General features: G+C 38.9%; 1 protein-coding gene across 3 annotated transcripts in view; it reads left to right on the forward strand.

Moving 5' to 3' along the window:
• Positions 1-19,466, forward strand: part of kiz (kizuna centrosomal protein) — a 136,393-nt gene that overhangs the window by 77,635 nt on the left and 39,292 nt on the right. For 2 of the 3 annotated variants that reach the window (XM_033026199.1, XM_033026196.1), the window contains 6 exons: positions 2,499-2,633; positions 4,306-4,470; positions 6,316-6,466; positions 7,388-7,550; positions 16,402-16,482; positions 17,670-17,760. In XM_033026199.1, coding sequence (XP_032882090.1) covers positions 2,499-2,633; positions 4,306-4,470; positions 6,316-6,466; positions 7,388-7,550; positions 16,402-16,482; positions 17,670-17,760 — 786 coding nt within the window. The remainder of the gene's footprint in view (positions 1-2,498; positions 2,634-4,305; positions 4,471-6,315; positions 6,467-7,387; positions 7,551-16,401; positions 16,483-17,669; positions 17,761-19,466) is intronic. The other variant, XM_033026197.1, reaches the window with a different exon arrangement.

The raw sequence follows: 19,466 nt of genomic DNA on the forward strand, positions 1-19,466 counted from the left end.
ATGATACTAGATGTGATGGTGCATTTATATATGGATGTTTAGAAGTTTAAAATGCAACACCTATCTTATAATTTGGATATATATGTGCAAACAATTAGATTATAATACATGGGCTTGAGAATGGAGTGTATATGTTTATTTAATTCTAACGGAAAGGAGATGAAGAAGTATGTTATCTGTAATTACAATATTGTTTGTGCAAAGCTCAATAGTTAAATACAATATATTTTGTGGTCTTTCCTTCACAGAAGGTAAATATATTGTATCTGTGATTAATAGCAGTGCAATTATATATTACATCTCAAATTATCATTCAGAAAGTTTTCATTAGCAGTTTAGAATTATTGCACATGGAGAGTAGTTAATGCGAAGCAAAATATTTAGTTTCACTGCGCAGTTAACTCACGCAAGCTATTATGTACACCAGCTGATAACATTTTGTAAAATCAGTTTTGCTCGCAAAATTAGGTTGCAATTGAAAGAACTACAAGTATTTATCAATCAACAGATTATATAGTTGCAATCAATTATCTGCTGAATATTAAACTATTTGATATCAAATGCATGTACACATAAAATATAATCTGTTACTGCTGTGTCTGTTAATATTCCTATTACACCATGTTTAATCCATATGTGATATGAATGCATTGCATTTTAAGAATCCATGTCTAGTATTTTGAATCAATCCACTAAGTATGTTTTATTTACGCACCATTCCGAGTGGTACAATTGAATTAGTGTTATGTTAAAATCACGACAGTAATATCTTCATTATTCATTGCTCCATTAAGCTTTATTTGGTGCTAAAATGTGTCCATTTATTATTGTTGGCTGGATGCTTGAGTGAGAAGGATGTAATTTAGTTACAGGAAAGTAATTCTTATATTGCAGCTAAGAGATTGTGCCCTTGTGAATGTGGAAAGACAGTTTATATCCTCATATTGTTGGTACCAGACATGGTGTAAAAAGGACTGGTACTTCAAGGGCATAGAGAACTCAGCTTCAATGTCACTTCAAATATTTTTTTGGAGATGACCTTGGGAACCCGCCCTCAAACAAAATACACAGTTGCTGATGTTCAGCTTTCAATGATTCATTATTGCTAAAGTTAGATAAGTGCACACTTTGGATACTAAATGTATTTTATAGATTCAAAAAGCTATTCTGTTTTCACATTAGCTTTATGTTTCACATCATATGGTCCAATTTGCAATCATATTTTTGATTCTGAATGGACTAACAAGGATCTACAGAAATGTATGAAAATGTAAAACCTTGCCCAGTTTCTTGAATCAAATAGCTATTCGCTTAATGGTACTTTCTGCCACAGAAGAACCCCAAGAAAAAGGTTATTTCTGAGAAAGTAAGCAGCGTGTTTAGGAAGTATTTCTGAAGAATGAATATGCTTCAATATTTTTTAATAGCCATTGGTTAATTGTACGGATGTTGCAGAAGAATGAATGTCATAATTTGAGAATCAAAAAGTAAAATTATTTTTAACTTGTCTCCCATTAGAATAGAGAGAAAACTTTTCTTTTTAAACAGACTCATTCTGTCAAAATCAGTGATGAAACCAGAAACTACAAAGCTTTCAAAGAAGATGAATTAAAAAAAGAAATAAATTGAGGGGCATGGGCTAGGGGCAGGGAAATAGGTTATGGTGGATACCATTTTAAGGCCTCTCACATGGACACGATGAGGAGAATGGTTTCCATCTGTGGTATGAAGTTCTTTGGTGCTTAGGTTTTGATGTTTATTGGATGAAGCACCTCAGAGAAAAGGGCGCCACAAATCTCAACCATTTTTAGAACATTTAGATTATTGATTTGTACTACATGGGAAATATCAGCTTTTACTGATTGAATAATTAATCTCTGGAACACATTCCCCTTAAGTATTGTCTTTGAACCGTGCTGCATGCTTAGCTTCAAAGCATGGACGGATACTTGAAGGAAAATGTACAATAGATATTTAACTGGAAGACTCACCAGGTAGACAGTCCCAAAACAACAGTAGCAGAGCCCGGCCTTCCTTTCTGGATTTTGAAGTAAATGAGTGACTAAAAGATGAAAATTAAAATAAAAGCATTAAAACTGTAAGTCTCAGCTCCAAGGTAGACAAAAATGCTGGAGAAACTCAGCGGGTGCAGCAGCATCTATGGAGCGAAGGAGATAGGCAACGTTTCGTGTCTCCAATATGTTTTTTTTTTCATCTTTCAGACTACAATTCATATATTTTAATATATAAACAACTATTAATAAGGCATTGACTTTTGTTCAGGTAACATACTTATCTCTTTCATCCATAAAAACTGTGAGTGATGTCCTATTGTACATATTGACAAAAATGCAATTGTCCTCATTTGTAAGAAGTTTTAAGGTTAATTACTATATTTTATGATGCCAATTTACCTTTCTACTATTTTATATAAATGTTTGATTAAATAACATGAATAAATATTATCATGAACTTGATTTTTTCATTTTTATCTGCAGAGAGTGCCTTTCATTTGAAGGGTTTTGTCACTTACTTCACTCAATAGAAGATGCTGTAGGGGGAAGAAAGGCTACCTATTCAGAACTGTATCACATTTCTGCAATAAGTATTGATAAACTGAAGGAAATCACAAGGTGATTATAAATCTGCTAAAAATGTAGTGCCAGAAATCAGTGTTTGCCAGTGTAAATGTTGCTTTTTTTTTCAAGATATAATATAAACTGTCTGCCTAATATCTAGATCCAGGAATAGAAATTTATCAATTTTAAAGTTCTCACAGTTAATACATTAGTTCATAAATTCCACAACAGCACTGCTGACAATATTTTGTCAATAGTTGAGTAAACAAAATTACTTATCACACAAAATGAATACATTAATTGGACTTTATTATACACAGAAGTATGCATGATTATGTATTCTAAATTGACTAATTAATTAACAGAAATATTTGTTTCTTTGAACACTCTAACTGTTATACCTCCTTTGCTCTGGTTGTTTCTGTGCATTCTGATGGTGAAAAAAAGCATTGACTTTGCAATACCGACAGAGGAAGAACAACGAACATGCATACTAACAAACAAATTAGGAGCAGCATTAACTTGTTTGGGCTCTTCAGCCTGCACCTGCATATATTAATGGCTGATCTAACTGTCCCCTCAAATGCACAGTCTAATAACCATTTTCACAACCCTTTTCACAAATCTATCTGCCTCTGCTGCAGACTGCTTCTGCCATCCTTGGATGAAGAGAGTAAGAAGATTGACAAATAGAAATAAAAAACGTTATCTCTGTCTGAATTGGTAGATCATTATTTTTAAACAATTACTCATGATTGTAGATTTGTCCAAAATAAGAAACGTCTTCCCCACAGTCACCTTGTCAAGACCTCTCAGGATCTTGTATGCTTCAAACGTATCTCCATTCTTCCTCTCCCCCTCCAACTCTTCACTCCCTCTTTTCACTCTCTCGCTCTTCACTTTCACTCCCACTCTATCTCCCTCTCTTTCCACTTCCTCTTCTTCTGCCTGTTACTCCCCCACTCTTTCTTTCCTTGTCCTCTTTCAAGAACATGGAACAGTACAGCTCAAGAATAGACCCTTCAGACCATAATGTCTGTGTCGAACATGATGCAGAGATCATCTCTCATAGACAATAGACAATAGGTGCAGGAGTACAAACTAATAACATTAACAAATGATTATGCACATACATATCCAATCAGGTCATTAACAAATACTGTATAAGAGGACAATTTTATCATCTTATGGACAGATGATGGACAGCTCTGTCATCCTATGATTATCTGACCGCCTCTTTCCTGTCTCTGCCAGAACAATGGCCCTAGTATTCATTGACCTTGTGTATCCAGCTTGAACTGCTTCTACTGATAATCAAAGACCCAACTAGTTAGTTCTATCTCTGAGACCGCAGAAATGGAATGTAATCAAGCCCCACAATAACTAGTCAGTTATCCATTTTGTAAAATATCTACTTGTGCATTTCTACATGTCTATGTTTGCAATGCTCTTTACAAACTGGATACTTCTCATAACTTGATCTACAATTCTACATACACTTTTGTTTTATCTCTGTCATAGTAGTACAACAGTAAATTATGTTCTTTTGTTATTTTGTTGGCAAATTGTATTCTGTCTAAATTATGCACGGTGAATGATTAGACTTTGAGAATAAACAATAATTGTTCAACTGTTGCCTCAGAATTATTGATCATTTGGTGCAATACGTATTTGCCACTTATTGGTTGTGTTGATTACATTTCAGATTTTTCCATTTCTTTTACAGGATATGCAACAGGAAAGGCAGTTTGAACAAGGAAACCCTAGAAGCCTGTGGAGCAGTTGTTCTTCACCAGCTCAGGGAACTGTCACGGGGTTCTTCAAATGGCGCTCTGTTTCCTGACGAACTTTTGAATAAGTGCTGCGAAGCAGTTGATGAAATTAATTATAGGTATAGTTAGCCGAAGAATTAAAAAATAAACCAAAACTACTAGAGCAAAATAATCATGTATTGTCTTTCCGCTGACTGTTTAGAACGCAACAAAAGCTTTTCATTGTACTTTGGTGCATATGACAATAAACTAAACTTAAACTCAAAGCTTAAAGTCAGTGAGTCAGGCAGCATCTGTAGAGGAAATGGACAGAGGATGATATGTGGGGTTGGGATCCTTTTTCAGATGTATTGTGGGTGGGCGGGGGGGGGGGGGGGGGTTGGTGTGGGAGGGGAGAGGCGCAGAAGCAGGAAAAGAGGTGTGGGTGGAGCAAAGTATGGGAAGTAATAGGCGGGTAGATGTGAGAGTTGGGGGGGGGGGGTGAGAGAGATTGGTAGATGGGTTAAGTAAATAATAAAGGGTAGAGGTGAAGTAAAGGGTAGAGGGCTTATTTGTACTTTGCTGTTGCCCATTACACTGTCCATTTGAATTATCTCTTAACAGATTTGAACAGGTTGGTGAGGGATGATTCTTAATAGAATCAGGAGTAGGCACAATCATTAAAGTTAACCTGCAGGTATACCAAGCAATTAAGAATACAAACAGTATGTTATCTGATATTCCAAGAGGGTATCAAGTGAAGTCGAGATTATTGTCACATGCACAAGTACGGTGAGAAAAAGAGTAAAGATACTGTTCCAGTTATAAGGAGCTCTTATATCCTGTTGGGATTGCATCTGGGTCTGCAGTCTCATCTTTATGAAGGTTATACTTATAATATATGTGGTACATCTAAGTTTCTTCAGATTGATTCCTGGATTGGCAAATTTATTGTGTGAAGGCAGATTAAGGAAACCGTGCCTGCACTCTCCCGAGTTTGGAAGTACAAGACAATCTTATTAAATTATATAAAACTCTTCAGGGGCTTGACACGGTAATAGAGGATGATAGGGTGATATATCTTTGAGTTGAGATGAGTAGGACTAGAGGTCGCAGTTTCAAATTAAGGAATTAAGGAATTTACACAGAGAGTGGTGAATCTGTGGAATTCTCTGCCACAGAAGGTAGTTGAGGCCAGTTCATTGGCTATATTTAAGAGGGAGTTAGATGTGGCCCTTGTGGCTAAAGGGATCAGGGGGTATGAAGAGAAGGCAGGTACAGGATACTGAGTTGGATGATCAGCCATGGTCATATTGAATGGCGGTGCAGGCTCCTATTTTCTATGTTTCTATGGTAATTCAGGGTGGATTTGGAAGAAATTTCTGATTCAAGATTCAAGAGAGTTTATTGTCATGTGTCCCAGATAGGACAATGAAATTCTTGCTTTGCTTCAGCACAAGTGAATACTGTATAGAATCTCCAACTTAGTAAATCTTCAGCGCTCTCTACCCAAGATGCTCATTAGATTTTTTTGCTATTACAGAACAAGGATTGGGAGGAGCAGTGTGGTGGTTAGTACAGGAAAGTAGGGTTGAGACAAAAGATAGCCATGACCTTATTGGTAGAGCAGGCACTGCTGACGTTTCGGGTCGAGACCCTTCTTCAGACTGGAATGTCTCGACCCGAAGCGTCACCTATTCCTTCGCTCCATTGATGCTGCCTCACCCGCTGAGTTTCTCCAGCATTTCTACCTTCGATTTTTCCAGCATCTGCAGTTCTTTTTTAAATATTATAAACGTATATAACTTTTATCTCTCATGACCTCCAGTTTGTCAATGTTGCTAAATTAGTAACCACCTGCTAACTAACGTTTCCCCAAAAATACGTCTTACCTTGATGCTACTGTAGTTTCCTTCCAGTCACTCAGCAACAGAAAATGTTTAATTTCTTAGATGTTGTATTATTTCTATGCTTTGAATCTGCAGCTTGTCGAAACTACCTGCTGAATCTGCCAGACTGTGGGACCATTGGTATTCTCACATTCTTTCTTTGTTGGACCATCAATTATTGAATATAGATGAAGCAGCAGAGATATTTGGACCTTTATTGGTTGCAGAGAACAGTAACTCAAAAAAGGTAACAATATTATTGTATTGTGTTCTTGGAGATTACAATATAAGGACTGAGCTGCATTTGTAAACAATGGATTTTAATTTGCAAATGTTAATTATTTTCTATTCTTGTGAATATTTCATATGCATGTCATATGCATACTTAAATGTAGTTTGTTGCTGGCTTGATAACATATTAGCAATTCATAGAAGTAGAACTCACCTGTTAATTTATTACCTGATAAACGAAGTGTTTAATTATATGAACTTTTTCAATCAGTCAGTTGACAGCTTTCGAACAATTTAATCAATTACATATAGAATAACAGAAGATTGTATAAGATGATTTTTTAATGATTGGAAACAGTCAATAGACAATAGACAATAGGTGCAGGAGTAGTCTATTCGGCCCTTCGAGCCAGCATCGCCATTCAATGTAATCATGGCTGATCATCCCCAATCAGTACCCCGTTCCTGCCTTTCCCCATATCCCCTGACTCCGCTATTTTTAAGAGCCCTATCTAGCTTTCTCTTGAAAGCATCCAGAGAACCAGCCTCTGAGGCAGAGAATTCCACAGCCTATATTTGTTAATTTGCAAAAATGAATAAAACATAAATGTATTTTATAGGCAATACAGAGAAAGGCCTATTCCGCATCATTCACATTCTGCCCCTTGTTGTATTAATTAGCTTCAGTCCATTTCCTATCCAATCAAAAATCGAGTGGAAGGAAATGAACCTCAAATTGTTGAAAAACTTACAAATGTAATTCAGGAGAGAGGATGTAACACAATGTATTTTAAAGATGTTTCTCAAGGATGAAGAGTAGAAGTTTATTCTATGTGAATAGATAAATGTGTTTTCATTTTTGGAGGCAACATAGTTATATTTTACTAATTGCTCTGTGAAGATGTAGCATTTTTCATTTTTTCTTTTTGTTGGCCAGGCAACAGAGTTACTGAAGAAAATCCTTTCAAAAGCAATTGAAAACCAGTCTGTTCAAAGCAACGACTCTTCTTGCAATTTATCATCCATTTTCAGTGACAGTGCAGAAATTAACACCGTAGACCCCATGCCATGGCTCCATGTTAATAAAACGAAGCAGCAAGGTTAGTATGATACTAGTTATATAATGATTGAGAACGGCATTAAAAATTAACTAAATTGTATGATGTTACAGTGCCCTCCATAATGTTTGGGACAAAGACCCGTCATTTATTTATTTACCTCTGTCAACAGTTTGAGATTTGTAATAGAAAAAATGCACATTGTCAGATTTTAATAAAGGCCATTTTTATACATTTTGCTTTCACCATGTAGAGATTACAGCAGTGTCCCTATTTCAGGGCACCATAATGCTTGGGACACAGCAATATCATGTAAATGAAAGTAGTCATGTTTAATATTTTGTTGCATATCCTTTGCATGCAATGACTGCTTGAAGTCTGCGATTCATGGACATCACCAGTTGCTTGGTGTCTTCTCTGGTGATGCTCTGCCAGGCCTGTATTGCAGCCATCTTTAGCTTATGCTTGTTTTGGGGGCCTAGTCCCCTTCAGTTTTCTCTTCAGCATAAAAAAGGCATGCTCTATTGGGTTCAGACCAGGTGATTGACTTGGCCTCTTAAGAATTGACCATTTTTTAGTTTTGAAAAACTCCTTTGTTGCTATAGCAGTATGTTTGGGATCATTGTCTTGCTGTAGAATGAACCGCCGGCCAATGAGTTTTGATGCATTTGCTTGTACTTGAGCAGATAGGATGTGTCTATACACTTCAGAATTCATTATGCTACTACCATCAGCAGTTGTATCATCAATGAAGATAAGTGAGCCAGTACCTTCAGCAGCCATACAGGCCCAGGCCATAACATCTCCACCACCGTGTTTCACAGATGAGGTGGTATACTTTGGATCTTGGGCAGTTCCTTCTCTCCTCCATACTTTGCTCTTACCAACACTCTGATATAAGTTAATCTTCGTCTCATCTGTCCACAAGACATTTTTCCAGAACTGTGGTTGCTCTTTTAAATACTTCTTGGCAAACTGTAACCCGGCCATCCTATGTTTTCTGCTAACCAGTGGTTTGCATCTTGCAGTGTAGCCTCTATATTTCTGTTCATGAAGTCTTCTGCGGACAGTGGTCATTGACAAATCCACACCTGACTCCTGAAGAGTGTTTCGGATCTGTCGGACAGGGTGTTTGAGGATCTTTCTTTATTATAGAGAGAATATTTCTGTCATCAACTGTGGAGGTCTTCCTTGGCCTGTCAGTCCCTCACCAGTGATCTCTTTCTTCTTAATGATGTTCCAAACAATTGATTTTGATAAGCCTAAAGTTTGTCTGATGTCTCTAACAGTTTTATTCTTGTTTCTCTCTCGTAATGGCTTCTTTGACTTTCATGGCCACAACTGTGGTCCTCATGTTGATAAACAGCAATAAAAGTTTCCAAAGGTGATGGAAAGACTGGTGGAAAGACTAGGTGCGGAGAGCTCTCTTGTACCCGCATTAAGGAGACATTTAAACACACCTTAGCAATTACAAACGCCTATGAAGCCATGTGTCCCAAACATTATGGTGCCCTGAAATGGGGGGACTATGCAGAAACACAGGTGTAATTTCTACATGGCGTAACCAAATGTATAAAAATACCTTTTAGTAAAATCTGACAATGTGCACTTTAACCACATGTCTTTTTCTATTACAAATCTCAAATTGTGGAGTACAGAGGCAAATAAATAAATGATTGCTCTTTGTCCCAAACATTATGGAGGGCACTGTATGTAGCCTAACATCATGTGTGAAATTTTGGACAATTTGCACAGTTATTGTAATGATAATTTTGCCTGCTTACATTTTCATTAAACATTGTGGCTTGTAAATATATATTTTCTTCAGAGTACACCCAGTATAAATTTAGCAAGAGTAAACTGGAAGGTCTGCATAAGAGTTGATATCAAAATCTACTCAGGTTCTGTTTATCACTGAATACAGTAATCATCAAAGAAGGGAGCAAGGCAGGCCTGGGGGCTCAACAGTTCTTTAGTGATTGAAGCATCATGCATGCATGCATGCATACACAGCGACTAGAGAACTCTCTTCATGAGAAAACAGTGTTGGTTGTGATTGGGAGTCAGATACCTTGGCTAAGGACAGAGCTTCAGGAACCTCAATTTCCATGTGGCCACTCGAGCTCCCTTGCAAGTGCACAGCTTTTGCTGAACCCTAAATGCTTAAGCTATCCTCGCTGCCAAGCGCATCGGAAAATCCCACAAATCCTCCTTCTGAATCCGCACACATTTCCTTCTATCCAGAAATGCTGCCTGTCCCGCTGGGTTACTCCAGCATTGCAAGGTTTAGTTTAGTTTAGAGATTCAGCGCGGAAACAGGCCTTTCGACCCACTGAGTCCACGCTGACCAATGATCTCCAAACACTGACACTATCCTACACACTGGGGACTATTTACAATTTTGACCGAAGTCAATTAACCTTCAAACCCAAACATCTTTGGAGTGTGGGAGGAAACTAGTGCACCCGGTGAAAACCCACATGGTCACGGGTAGAAGGTACAAACTTCGTACAGACAGCATCCGTAGTCAGGATCGAACCTCGGTCTCTGGCGCTGTATGGCTGCAGTTCTACTGTTGCCCCTAGTTTGATGACCAAGATTATGCCTTTTATTATTTATTGCAGTTTGTGGAAAAATGATATGTTAAAAGTTTGTGCATTTGTCGGAAGTGCTCTGGATACCTTGTTAAACTGAATTTTCAGAGTTTCTCGTGTTCACCAGATCAAAACATAGGCTGAAGAAAGGTTATAAGGTAATTTCATGGAAACATTAATAGATGTCTTCTCATCTTTCTGCGAAAGGCAGCATTACTCCTCCGCATTCACTCTACATTGAACACAGAACAGTGCAGCACGGGAAGAAACCCTTCGGCCCACAATGTCTGAACCAAACACAATATCAAGATCAACTCTTATCTGCCTCCACATATCACTCCATTCCTTGCATAACTATGTGCCTGTCCAAAACTCTCTCAAATTACACTATCGTACCTGCCTCCACCACTACCCCCGGTAGCACATTCCAGGCACTCATCACTCTCTGTGTTAGTGTGAAAGATACATCTTCTAGATGCGCTGGGACGCATCCTCAGTGATGTGACCTGGGGTCATCGGGTGTTTCGGGTCTCACAACATCAGACACCCTCGCCCTGGCGACCCAGCCGGGGTTGATTAGGCCCCGACTTGCGTCCCAGCAGCAACTGCCCACGGATCAGCCCTCTTAATCCAAAGCCACCTAGTGGCTTTCTCTGCGGCTTCGCTTGCGGATTGAATGGCCCTCTTCTTTGCCAGCCCCGCAATGCCCAACTGGTTGAGGACTTTGCAGAGTGAGCGTCCTGCAAAGTCTCTACAGCCCACCTCTATGGGCTAATAGTATGTCTTCCAGCCGCTGTCCTGGCACATCTCCACCAGTTCCTGGTACTTTGCGCGTTTCCTCTCGTTAGCCTCTTCAATACGCTCTTCCCAGGGCACTGTCAGCTCCAGAATGATCAGCTGTTTTGTCACTTCGGTGATGATCATGTCTGGCCGGAGTGATGTTGTTTTGATGCTGCTGTGGATGTCGATCTGGGCAAACAGCTGAAATTTCCACAGCACATCAAAGCAACATCACTGCCATCGGTAACAGCAAACACCACCACGTCCCAAAGAAATCAATCACTTTTGTCAAAGCTGGAGAGAAGCCCCGACCACAACCAAAAACAAGGACGGGCCAGTCAGTGGCTGTGTAGAGGAGGCCCGTCCTTGTTTTTGGTTGTGGTCGGGGCTTCTCTCCAGCTTTGACAAAAGTGATTGGTTTCTTTGAGACGTGGTGGTGTTTGCTGTTACCGATGGCAGTGGCTATGCTCTCAGCAACCACCTTGAGCACCTGGTCATGGCGCCACAGATAGCGACTTTCCCCAAGAGACTTTGGGCAGCTGCTGAGGAGATGTTCTAATGATCGTCTTCCAGAGCAAAGTGGGCAGGAAGGTGTCTCGCTCTTGCCCCAGACGTGGAGGTTTGCTGGACTTGGTAGGGCATCGTAGACAGCTAGGACAAGGAACCGGACCCGCTGGAAGTCTGCCTGCATGATGTTTGACCAGGTAATCCTGCGCTGCGGTATGCTCTCCCAGCTTGTCCACGCTCCCTGCTGCCTGAGCCCCACCATCCTGCTCACACGCTCTTCCTCCACACCTGCTTGGACCTCTTCCTGGATTAGATGGTGTCTCTCCTTGCCCTGGGCCTTGCCAACCAGTGTCTTAGGGAAGTATCCCAAACCCGCTCTACCAGTTGCCATGACTCCCACCAATGCCTTTTGCCTTAGGCGTAACTCTGCCACCTCCACTGCTTTCTCTGCCCTCCATTTCCTCCCAGTTCTCACCTCGATGCAAGCCGATGACACCTTCTGGTCCCTGGAGTCTCTGTACTGCAGAGCTTCTCTTGTTCGTGACACCATAAACTCTTCCGTGAGGCCACTGAATGGGAGCTGCAAGATGTTGCTGGTCCCATACAGTGCAGCACTATTGAGGCTGCGGGGAAGGCCAAGCCACCTATCTTGCACATCTCCTTTAAATTTTGCCCCTCTCACCTTGGATTCATGGCAGGTGGTCTTGGAGGGCAGGATGTTCCTCAAACTGCGGCAATACAGCTCACCCCCTCCATGACACACTAGTCAACCTGAGGAGCACCTTCAGCAACAGACTGGTTCCACCAAGATGCAGGACAGAATGCCACAGGAGATCCTTCTTCCCTGTGGCTATCAAACTTTACAACCCCCCCCCCCCCCCCCTTCTGCCATGAGGTAGACTGAGACTGAGACTGACTTCCCTCCCCAATCTTTGCACATCCCCCAAGCCTTTCCACTCGTCATTTTAATTTCATGTTTCATGTATTTTGTGGTTTTTAGGACTTGGCAGATCAATTTCCCTCCTGGGATAAAGAAGGTTCTATCGTATCGTAAAGCTCTTTCCTCTAGGGAATCGGTGCTCCTCTCAACCTCTGGTGTTCCAGAGAAAAAAATCTACCCAACCTCTTCCTGTTTCTAATATCCACGAATCCAGGCATCATTTTGGTAAAGATACCAAAGGTCCCCACTCAAAACATCATCTATCCATTTTCTCCAGAGATGCTGCCTGGCCTGCTGAGTTGCTGCAGCATTTTGTGTCTATCTTTGGTATAAACCAGCATCTGCAGTTCCTTTCTATATTGTTTTGGTAAACCTCATCTGCACCCTTTCCAAAGCCTCCACATCATTCCTGCTGCTGTTCCTGTCAGCCAAGAGGCCCAGACTGCAGGAGCCTACACTGAGATGGTGCAACCTGAGACAGAGGTTTTAATTTGCATATCTTCCCTTTGGTGTTGCAGAGAACAATTCCACTGCATTTTTGGGGTTCTGAGCATCTGCCCCTCTCCACAGTGTTCATTTCAAGCAAGGTGTTCAAATAGATGACGTAGAGCACCATCTCAAAGCATGCCCTACTTACCTGACTGCCTCTGATGCTCCCAGAGTTTTTCCCTCTTCTCCATTTCATACCCCTCCGCTCTCATCCATCTCTCCTTAAACCTCATGAGCTTGATCTACTGGCACGGGGGAATTGCGGAACATGGAACACATGTTGACCAAGTTTTGGAAGGTAGTTCCTGGCTTCTCATGCCTTCTAAAATGTCTGCTGGAAGACTCCTGATTGTATGAGTCCTAACTGGTGTTTCTCAAGGGTGGTGTGAGATATGGTATTAAATGGCATTTGTTGTTGCTTTGTGGTAAAATGTTGATTGAACCTCAAGAATGAGTGGAATTCACAGCTGTCTCAGTATAAGCGCCCTGTGCAGATCGCTGGAGAGTCGGTACTATTTGTGCACTTGATGGTTACAGACAAGCTTTGTTTTGGGGAGTATAATCCTTCATTTAAAATATGGTGCATGATTTATTATTGGATACCATTGAAATAAAACCTATTTAATCAATTTTTAAATTCACTCAACTGCACTGGACTATTTAGAATGCACTGACACTTGGTATAGAATATAATTGTTTAAAACATCTTTTTAAAGGAAGAATCACCTATTACACTACAATTTAGTTGGGAATCACGATGTGATATTTTAACATCCTTTTAGATAAATACATTTGTTATCAATCTTGTATAAACTGTGCTAGTTACATTTAGGAAAATATTCAAAAGTATGTAAGCATATTAACTTTAACTGGGTATGAATATAACAATGTAAGCTAATTAATTTTCAGAAAGTCTGGTACCCTACTGTTGATTCCAACCAACTGCAGAGGCAAAATTAATTTAAAAGAAAGACTTCACAAATGTCATATCCTCACAAGATTAAGATATGGTTTATATTCAACTTAATAGAGCAATTCCTGTTTTGAAGACATCTAAAGAGCATTCAACATGCTGATTTCCTAGTCTCATAGTATGTTTGTACATTTAAGCTGTTTTGATCAGTTGAAGCAAAAACCTCCAAAAAAAAGTTCATATAATGCTTCTGATCTAGTGATTTGTTTTCATCCGAGAATGGCCTGGTGGATAAGATTTGCAAACATGGCTTATATATGTTTCTAAGGTCAAACATCCAGCTGAAATGTCCTTATAATTACCTGTTACATTGCAGATATTTTTGTTCCTGTTATTTTCATGATAGTTCAAAGATTTGTTTCACATGATATGATGCAACAGTTTTTGCATATTACAGAGGTCCTTGTTTTAATTTGTGGCGCTAATTATGGATGCTGTGTGGTTTATGAAGCCTTAATTTGTTCTCATTAAGTTTGGAGAGCAGAAGGATGTGCAATGAAGAAATCTTCTCATCGCGACATTTCTGTTTATTTATTATCTGTGAAATTTTTACAGCGTACATTAGTAGGGTAGAAAGTGATGAGTAACAGAGAGTGACTGTTAATCGGTCTTTCAAGTGTCATGCTAATTGTGCACTACAGCTGTTTAGCATTCAAGGCTTTTCTCATTGTAAATATGAAAGTGCTCTGTTTTAGAGCTAGGTAAAATGAAAAAGGAAAATTGTGTGTTGGCAATTGCAAAAGAGTTTGTTCAGCATCTGAAAGAATGTTCAGATCAATGCTTCATAAATGAACTTACTGTAGTATTCAATTAATTGGTATTTAAAAATTGAATGGTTCTTTTGTGTACCTGATCTGTAAACACAAAGCAAAAAGGGATCTGAGTGATTTGAGTCACTAGGGATATACCTGAAAACATGATATGGTTTTTAATTTATCTGAGTGCGATCTATTTGATTGCCAAATAGGCTTGTAAACATTTTGATGCATCAACCATGCATGCCCATTTGCCCAGCTGCTTGGATTATTTATATGAAAGAATCTGCAGTTGATAGAAGTTTTCAAGCTGCAAACTGAGTTTTTACATGTACCTTTATGAAAAAACAAATCTGGCATAATTTATGAAACTTTAATTTATTTTCAGATTCTTGGGTAATATATCATTTTGATCAATTATTCTCTAAGCACTGTGGAATTGTAGTCAAAGTGTGCATATTTCTAACTCTTTTTGAATGGAATACTTAGATTGGCATCAGTTTATAGAAGTTTTATCATAATTAATGACTGTCAAGCTTACTATAGAGAAATATATTGTGAAACAGTAATTAGAAAAGTTAATGTCAGGACATTGACATAATACAAGAGGCTGTTTTTCTTTTTTCAGTATCTCTCCACCATTGACTTCGGGCATCCCTTTGTAATCTCTATCGCAGTCCAAAGACTGAGAAAACATGTAGAATACTGTCTGTGATGAACATTTACTAGCTGTTATTGCTTCTGCATAAAGTTTAGCTCTTGCATATAAAGCAGAGAGACAAAAAGCACAAATCTGTACTAAGTAGACCTCTGCAATTTTTTTCAACTTTCATGCTATTCCCACAAAGAGATTGTGTTTTCATAACTGAATCAGGTGCAAGTAATCTAATATCATCCAGTACATACATGGTGAGCAGATGTGATGACACTGCCAATCTCATTTACTTTTGGCAGGATCGGTTGAAAATTAGGTATTAGATCCTCTAGTCTACAGAGCTCAGCCTGAAGGCCACAGAAGCCAAAATCAGAACCTGTTACCTTTTTTCAGGCTCACTGGAAAAACGTTTGGGATTAGAAGCCTGGAGCTTGTGTGAGGACTGCAGCTAGAAGACATTACTGTAACGTTTCCATGTAGGAGTCCAAGCAAGAAAACATTGGTCAATTAAATTGTACGTTGTTCTTTTTAGTTTTTAGTTTAGAGATACAGAACGGAAACGGGCCCTTCGGCCCTCCGGGTCTGCGTCGACCAGCGATCCCCGCACCGTGGGTGGCACGGTGGCGCAGCGTGTGGGGCTGCTGCCTTACAGTGTTTGCAGCACCAGAGACCCGGGTTCGATCCCGACTCCGGCTGTTGTCTGTACGGGCTTTGTACGTTCTCCCCGTGTCTGAGTGGGTTTTCTCCAGGATTTTCGGTTTCCTCCCACACTCCAAAGATGTACAGGTTTGTAGGTCAATTGGCTTGGTATAAGTGTAAGAAAAATTTGTCCCTAGTGTGTGTAGGGTATTGTTAATGTAGTGGATCGCCGGTCGTCTCGGACTTGGTGGGCCGAAAGGCCTGTTTCTGCGCTGTATTTCTAAACTAAACTAACACTATCCTACGCACACTAGGGACAATTTACAATTTTACCAAGCCAATTAACCTACAAATTTGTACATCTTTTCTTCTTATGTTTCATCCAGGACAAAATTATGAAAAATACTTTGGTACAGATTTTTTTAATTTTCTGTGACTGAATAAGATCAAACTTTGAGAGATATTTTAATTTTTTTGTTTGATTCTCATGTTAGTTTGGAAGTTTGTTACATCTGTTTTGGCGTATATCTCACCAATAATATTTCACATTACTCATTCAAGCAGAAACAAGAGCATATGAACTTTTGAAACAATCAGCGATGCAGCCAAATAAGAAGAATGATTCAGACTTGCATTCACCAGGTAATGATCAATAAAATGATCTAGTAGTTGCAACTAGATAATTGCATGTAATAATTACCTCCTTTATTTGAAGATATAGAGTACTTGCAAGTATAAAGATACCTTGTATAAAAATAATTTGATGGTATATCCATTTGCAATGAAAGGAAAGCATTCCTTTTTCATTCCCTATGCAGCTTTCTTGTTTGCTGTGCCATATAATTTTGTTCTGACATGATATGTTGTACAGGCATATATGATTTTACTTATTGTTACTTAAGGTGTGGGGATTTCTTGCTATATGGAGGGGTGGAAAGGATTGGGCTGGGTTCAGGTGAGAGGTCACGTAAGGAGTATGTGGGGCATTATATTACATGGATAGGGAACATTTAGAGAATTCAGGCCAAACACGGGTAAATGGGGCAAGCTTAGATGGGGCATCTTGGTCATCATTGACAAATTGGGCTGAAAGTCCTATTTCCAAGCTATATGACTCTTTGACTCTCTGGGAGAGGATCAAGGGGAGAGGATCTGCAAGAGGATATAGCCAGTACCACAAAGCCAGAAAGGATGGATTATGACAGATCAAAGATGCAGACAACATTTTATTTTGGAAAATATGCTACTCTGTCCAAATTCAAATTAAAATTCTGAGGCAATGAGGCTCCAAGGTTAAATTTTCTTGGCCAGAGAGGTTGTTTTGATATGATGACTGATCTCATCCTTTCATGCACTTCAATATTGAGATTGTTGTGGAGCGATTACCAAGGCACAGCCAGTGGAGGCATAGAATAAATCAGACTACAGCTTTTTGTGTAGTGTAGACTACAGAAGTGTCTACCAAGGTTACTGTGTAATAATGGTGAGTGCTGTTCACCTTGCCATTATTTCCACTGCAAAGTCAGGGCCTATGTCAATTCTGAATTACCAAAACCCACTATTGTGTGAAACTAAGCATTTTTACCGAGGTATCATTGCTTCTTCTGTATTTTTTATTTTCAATTGTATGTACACCAAAGGGTTTTGAGGACATGGTTGCAGGACAAGCACAATAGCAGTGAAAAATTGCACTGCTGTGGCCAAAAATCGAAAGTAAAGCGATGGAAATTACTCCTTGAATGCCAGGTGTGCTTTAACGAAACAATATAATCCTGGCGTTTCATTGAAATAAATATTCAACAATTGTTTTGACCCATGCTTTCTTCTAGTGAAAAGGAACAAAAAATATACCAAGAAGATGAAAAGTAATAATGATGATAATCATGAAACTGATTCCAGTGAAGAAAGTGCACCTTTCAGGTAAGACATTGACAATTAAATTAAACCATTGTGTGAGACATTTTTCAAATAAATACGCACACAAATCTCTTCAGAGCTGTGGGTTTACAGCAGCAGAGGTGAGGAAGCTTCTTTGCCATCACCTATACTTTCACTGGAGAATTAGAGAAACAGAAAACTCTGATATGTTGTCCCCCTGAGCTTATACAGACACGTTTCCATCCAGTGTGTGTATCCATTCTGATTTGCAGAGTGTTTACATTTTGGTGTGAGGTGGTGCTTTGGGCTCTTCTCCACCTTTTATCTGAGGAATGACAAACATAGTATAACACATTAAACTGTGATTCAAACTTACCTTTAACAACTTCTGCTGAAGTATGACAATGATAAATGTCTCAGAAAGTGATTTCTTCTCATAAGTCAGTACCACACAAAATTCCTGCGGTGACTGTTTCATCTCGAATCTATTCAATGTATATCACACACTGAACTTTTTTTTCTTCTCTCGTTTATTATATTGTGTACGGTGTACTATGTTTACATATTCTGTTGTGCTGCTGCAATTAAGAATTTCATTGTTCTATCTGGGACATATGACAATCAAACACTTGACTCTCAATGTCATGGAGTCACTCTGATTTATTCCAATGCAAAATATCAGCTGTCTGATAGGATAATGGAAAGAGATTTGAAGAACAATTTAAAATAAGATATGATTTGGTAGAAACATTTTACAAAGTTTCAAATTCTTTCACATTTTTAAAACTATGAAGCATATCATTAGATTGAGGTTTCTCTTCCATGGGACCAATTAAGTTTGCTTTTTGCCCAAGGAATGGCTTTGCTTTAAATGGTTTTTAATTATTTCAGCTGGAGGTTTTGCAGCACAGACAAATGTATTTGTGACATCTAGTGGGGGAAATTGGCACTGCATAATCATCTTTTTTTTTTCTTTTTTTTAACTAAAAATACAACTTTGCATGATTAAGATCAAGTCTCATCCACCAGTTTGGAAAAACATTTTGATTCACTACAGTTAGAATTTTCCCACTAATCCTGGATTCATGTATTTTCCAATTATATGCTTTTGGAATTGAATTTCAAAGTTATGAGTGCAGTTATATTATTGCCATCATCAATTTTCAACTTTTATGTTTAACTCTTTCTCCATTGGCAGACCAATATTTGCATTACAACTAATTTCTGTGCCAATTATAGTCTGAGCTTAACTCTTCAAAAGTCCCTGGTTGTCATGGCAGTATACACCGGGATAAATTAAGCAGGGAGCTATGCTCAAAATGTGCATGGGTTTGAATACGTGTGTGCGTAGCTCCATCTCCCACCCACGTTGCCTTTGCAAACATGGCAAAAATTAATCTGCAATTGATCTTTTATATAGTATCTCTGTAATCAATCACATACTTATCAAGATTATATCTAATTTGTGTTACTTATGTTATCTACCTGTTTCAAACTACAAATATCTGTTTTTTTGATGAAAAATATCTTTGTAATCTCCTCACCAGGACTTTTAATAACTAATTCAGGTATTAATAAGGAAATTGGAAAAATAATCACTCAAAATATTCTTTTTATAGTCTAACCTTACGTTATGTAGTATGTCTCTTTAAAACAAATCTAAATTGACCTTATTCCCCTTCAATAAGATCTGGAATCCACAAACAGGGTACAGACACTTTTTTTTGCTAGTGCCAAAAGCAGCTGCT

The sequence above is a fragment of the Amblyraja radiata genome, chromosome 8 (assembly GCF_010909765.2).
Source record: "Amblyraja radiata isolate CabotCenter1 chromosome 8, sAmbRad1.1.pri, whole genome shotgun sequence".
In the NCBI taxonomy this organism is placed as follows: Eukaryota; Metazoa; Chordata; class Chondrichthyes; order Rajiformes; family Rajidae; genus Amblyraja; species Amblyraja radiata.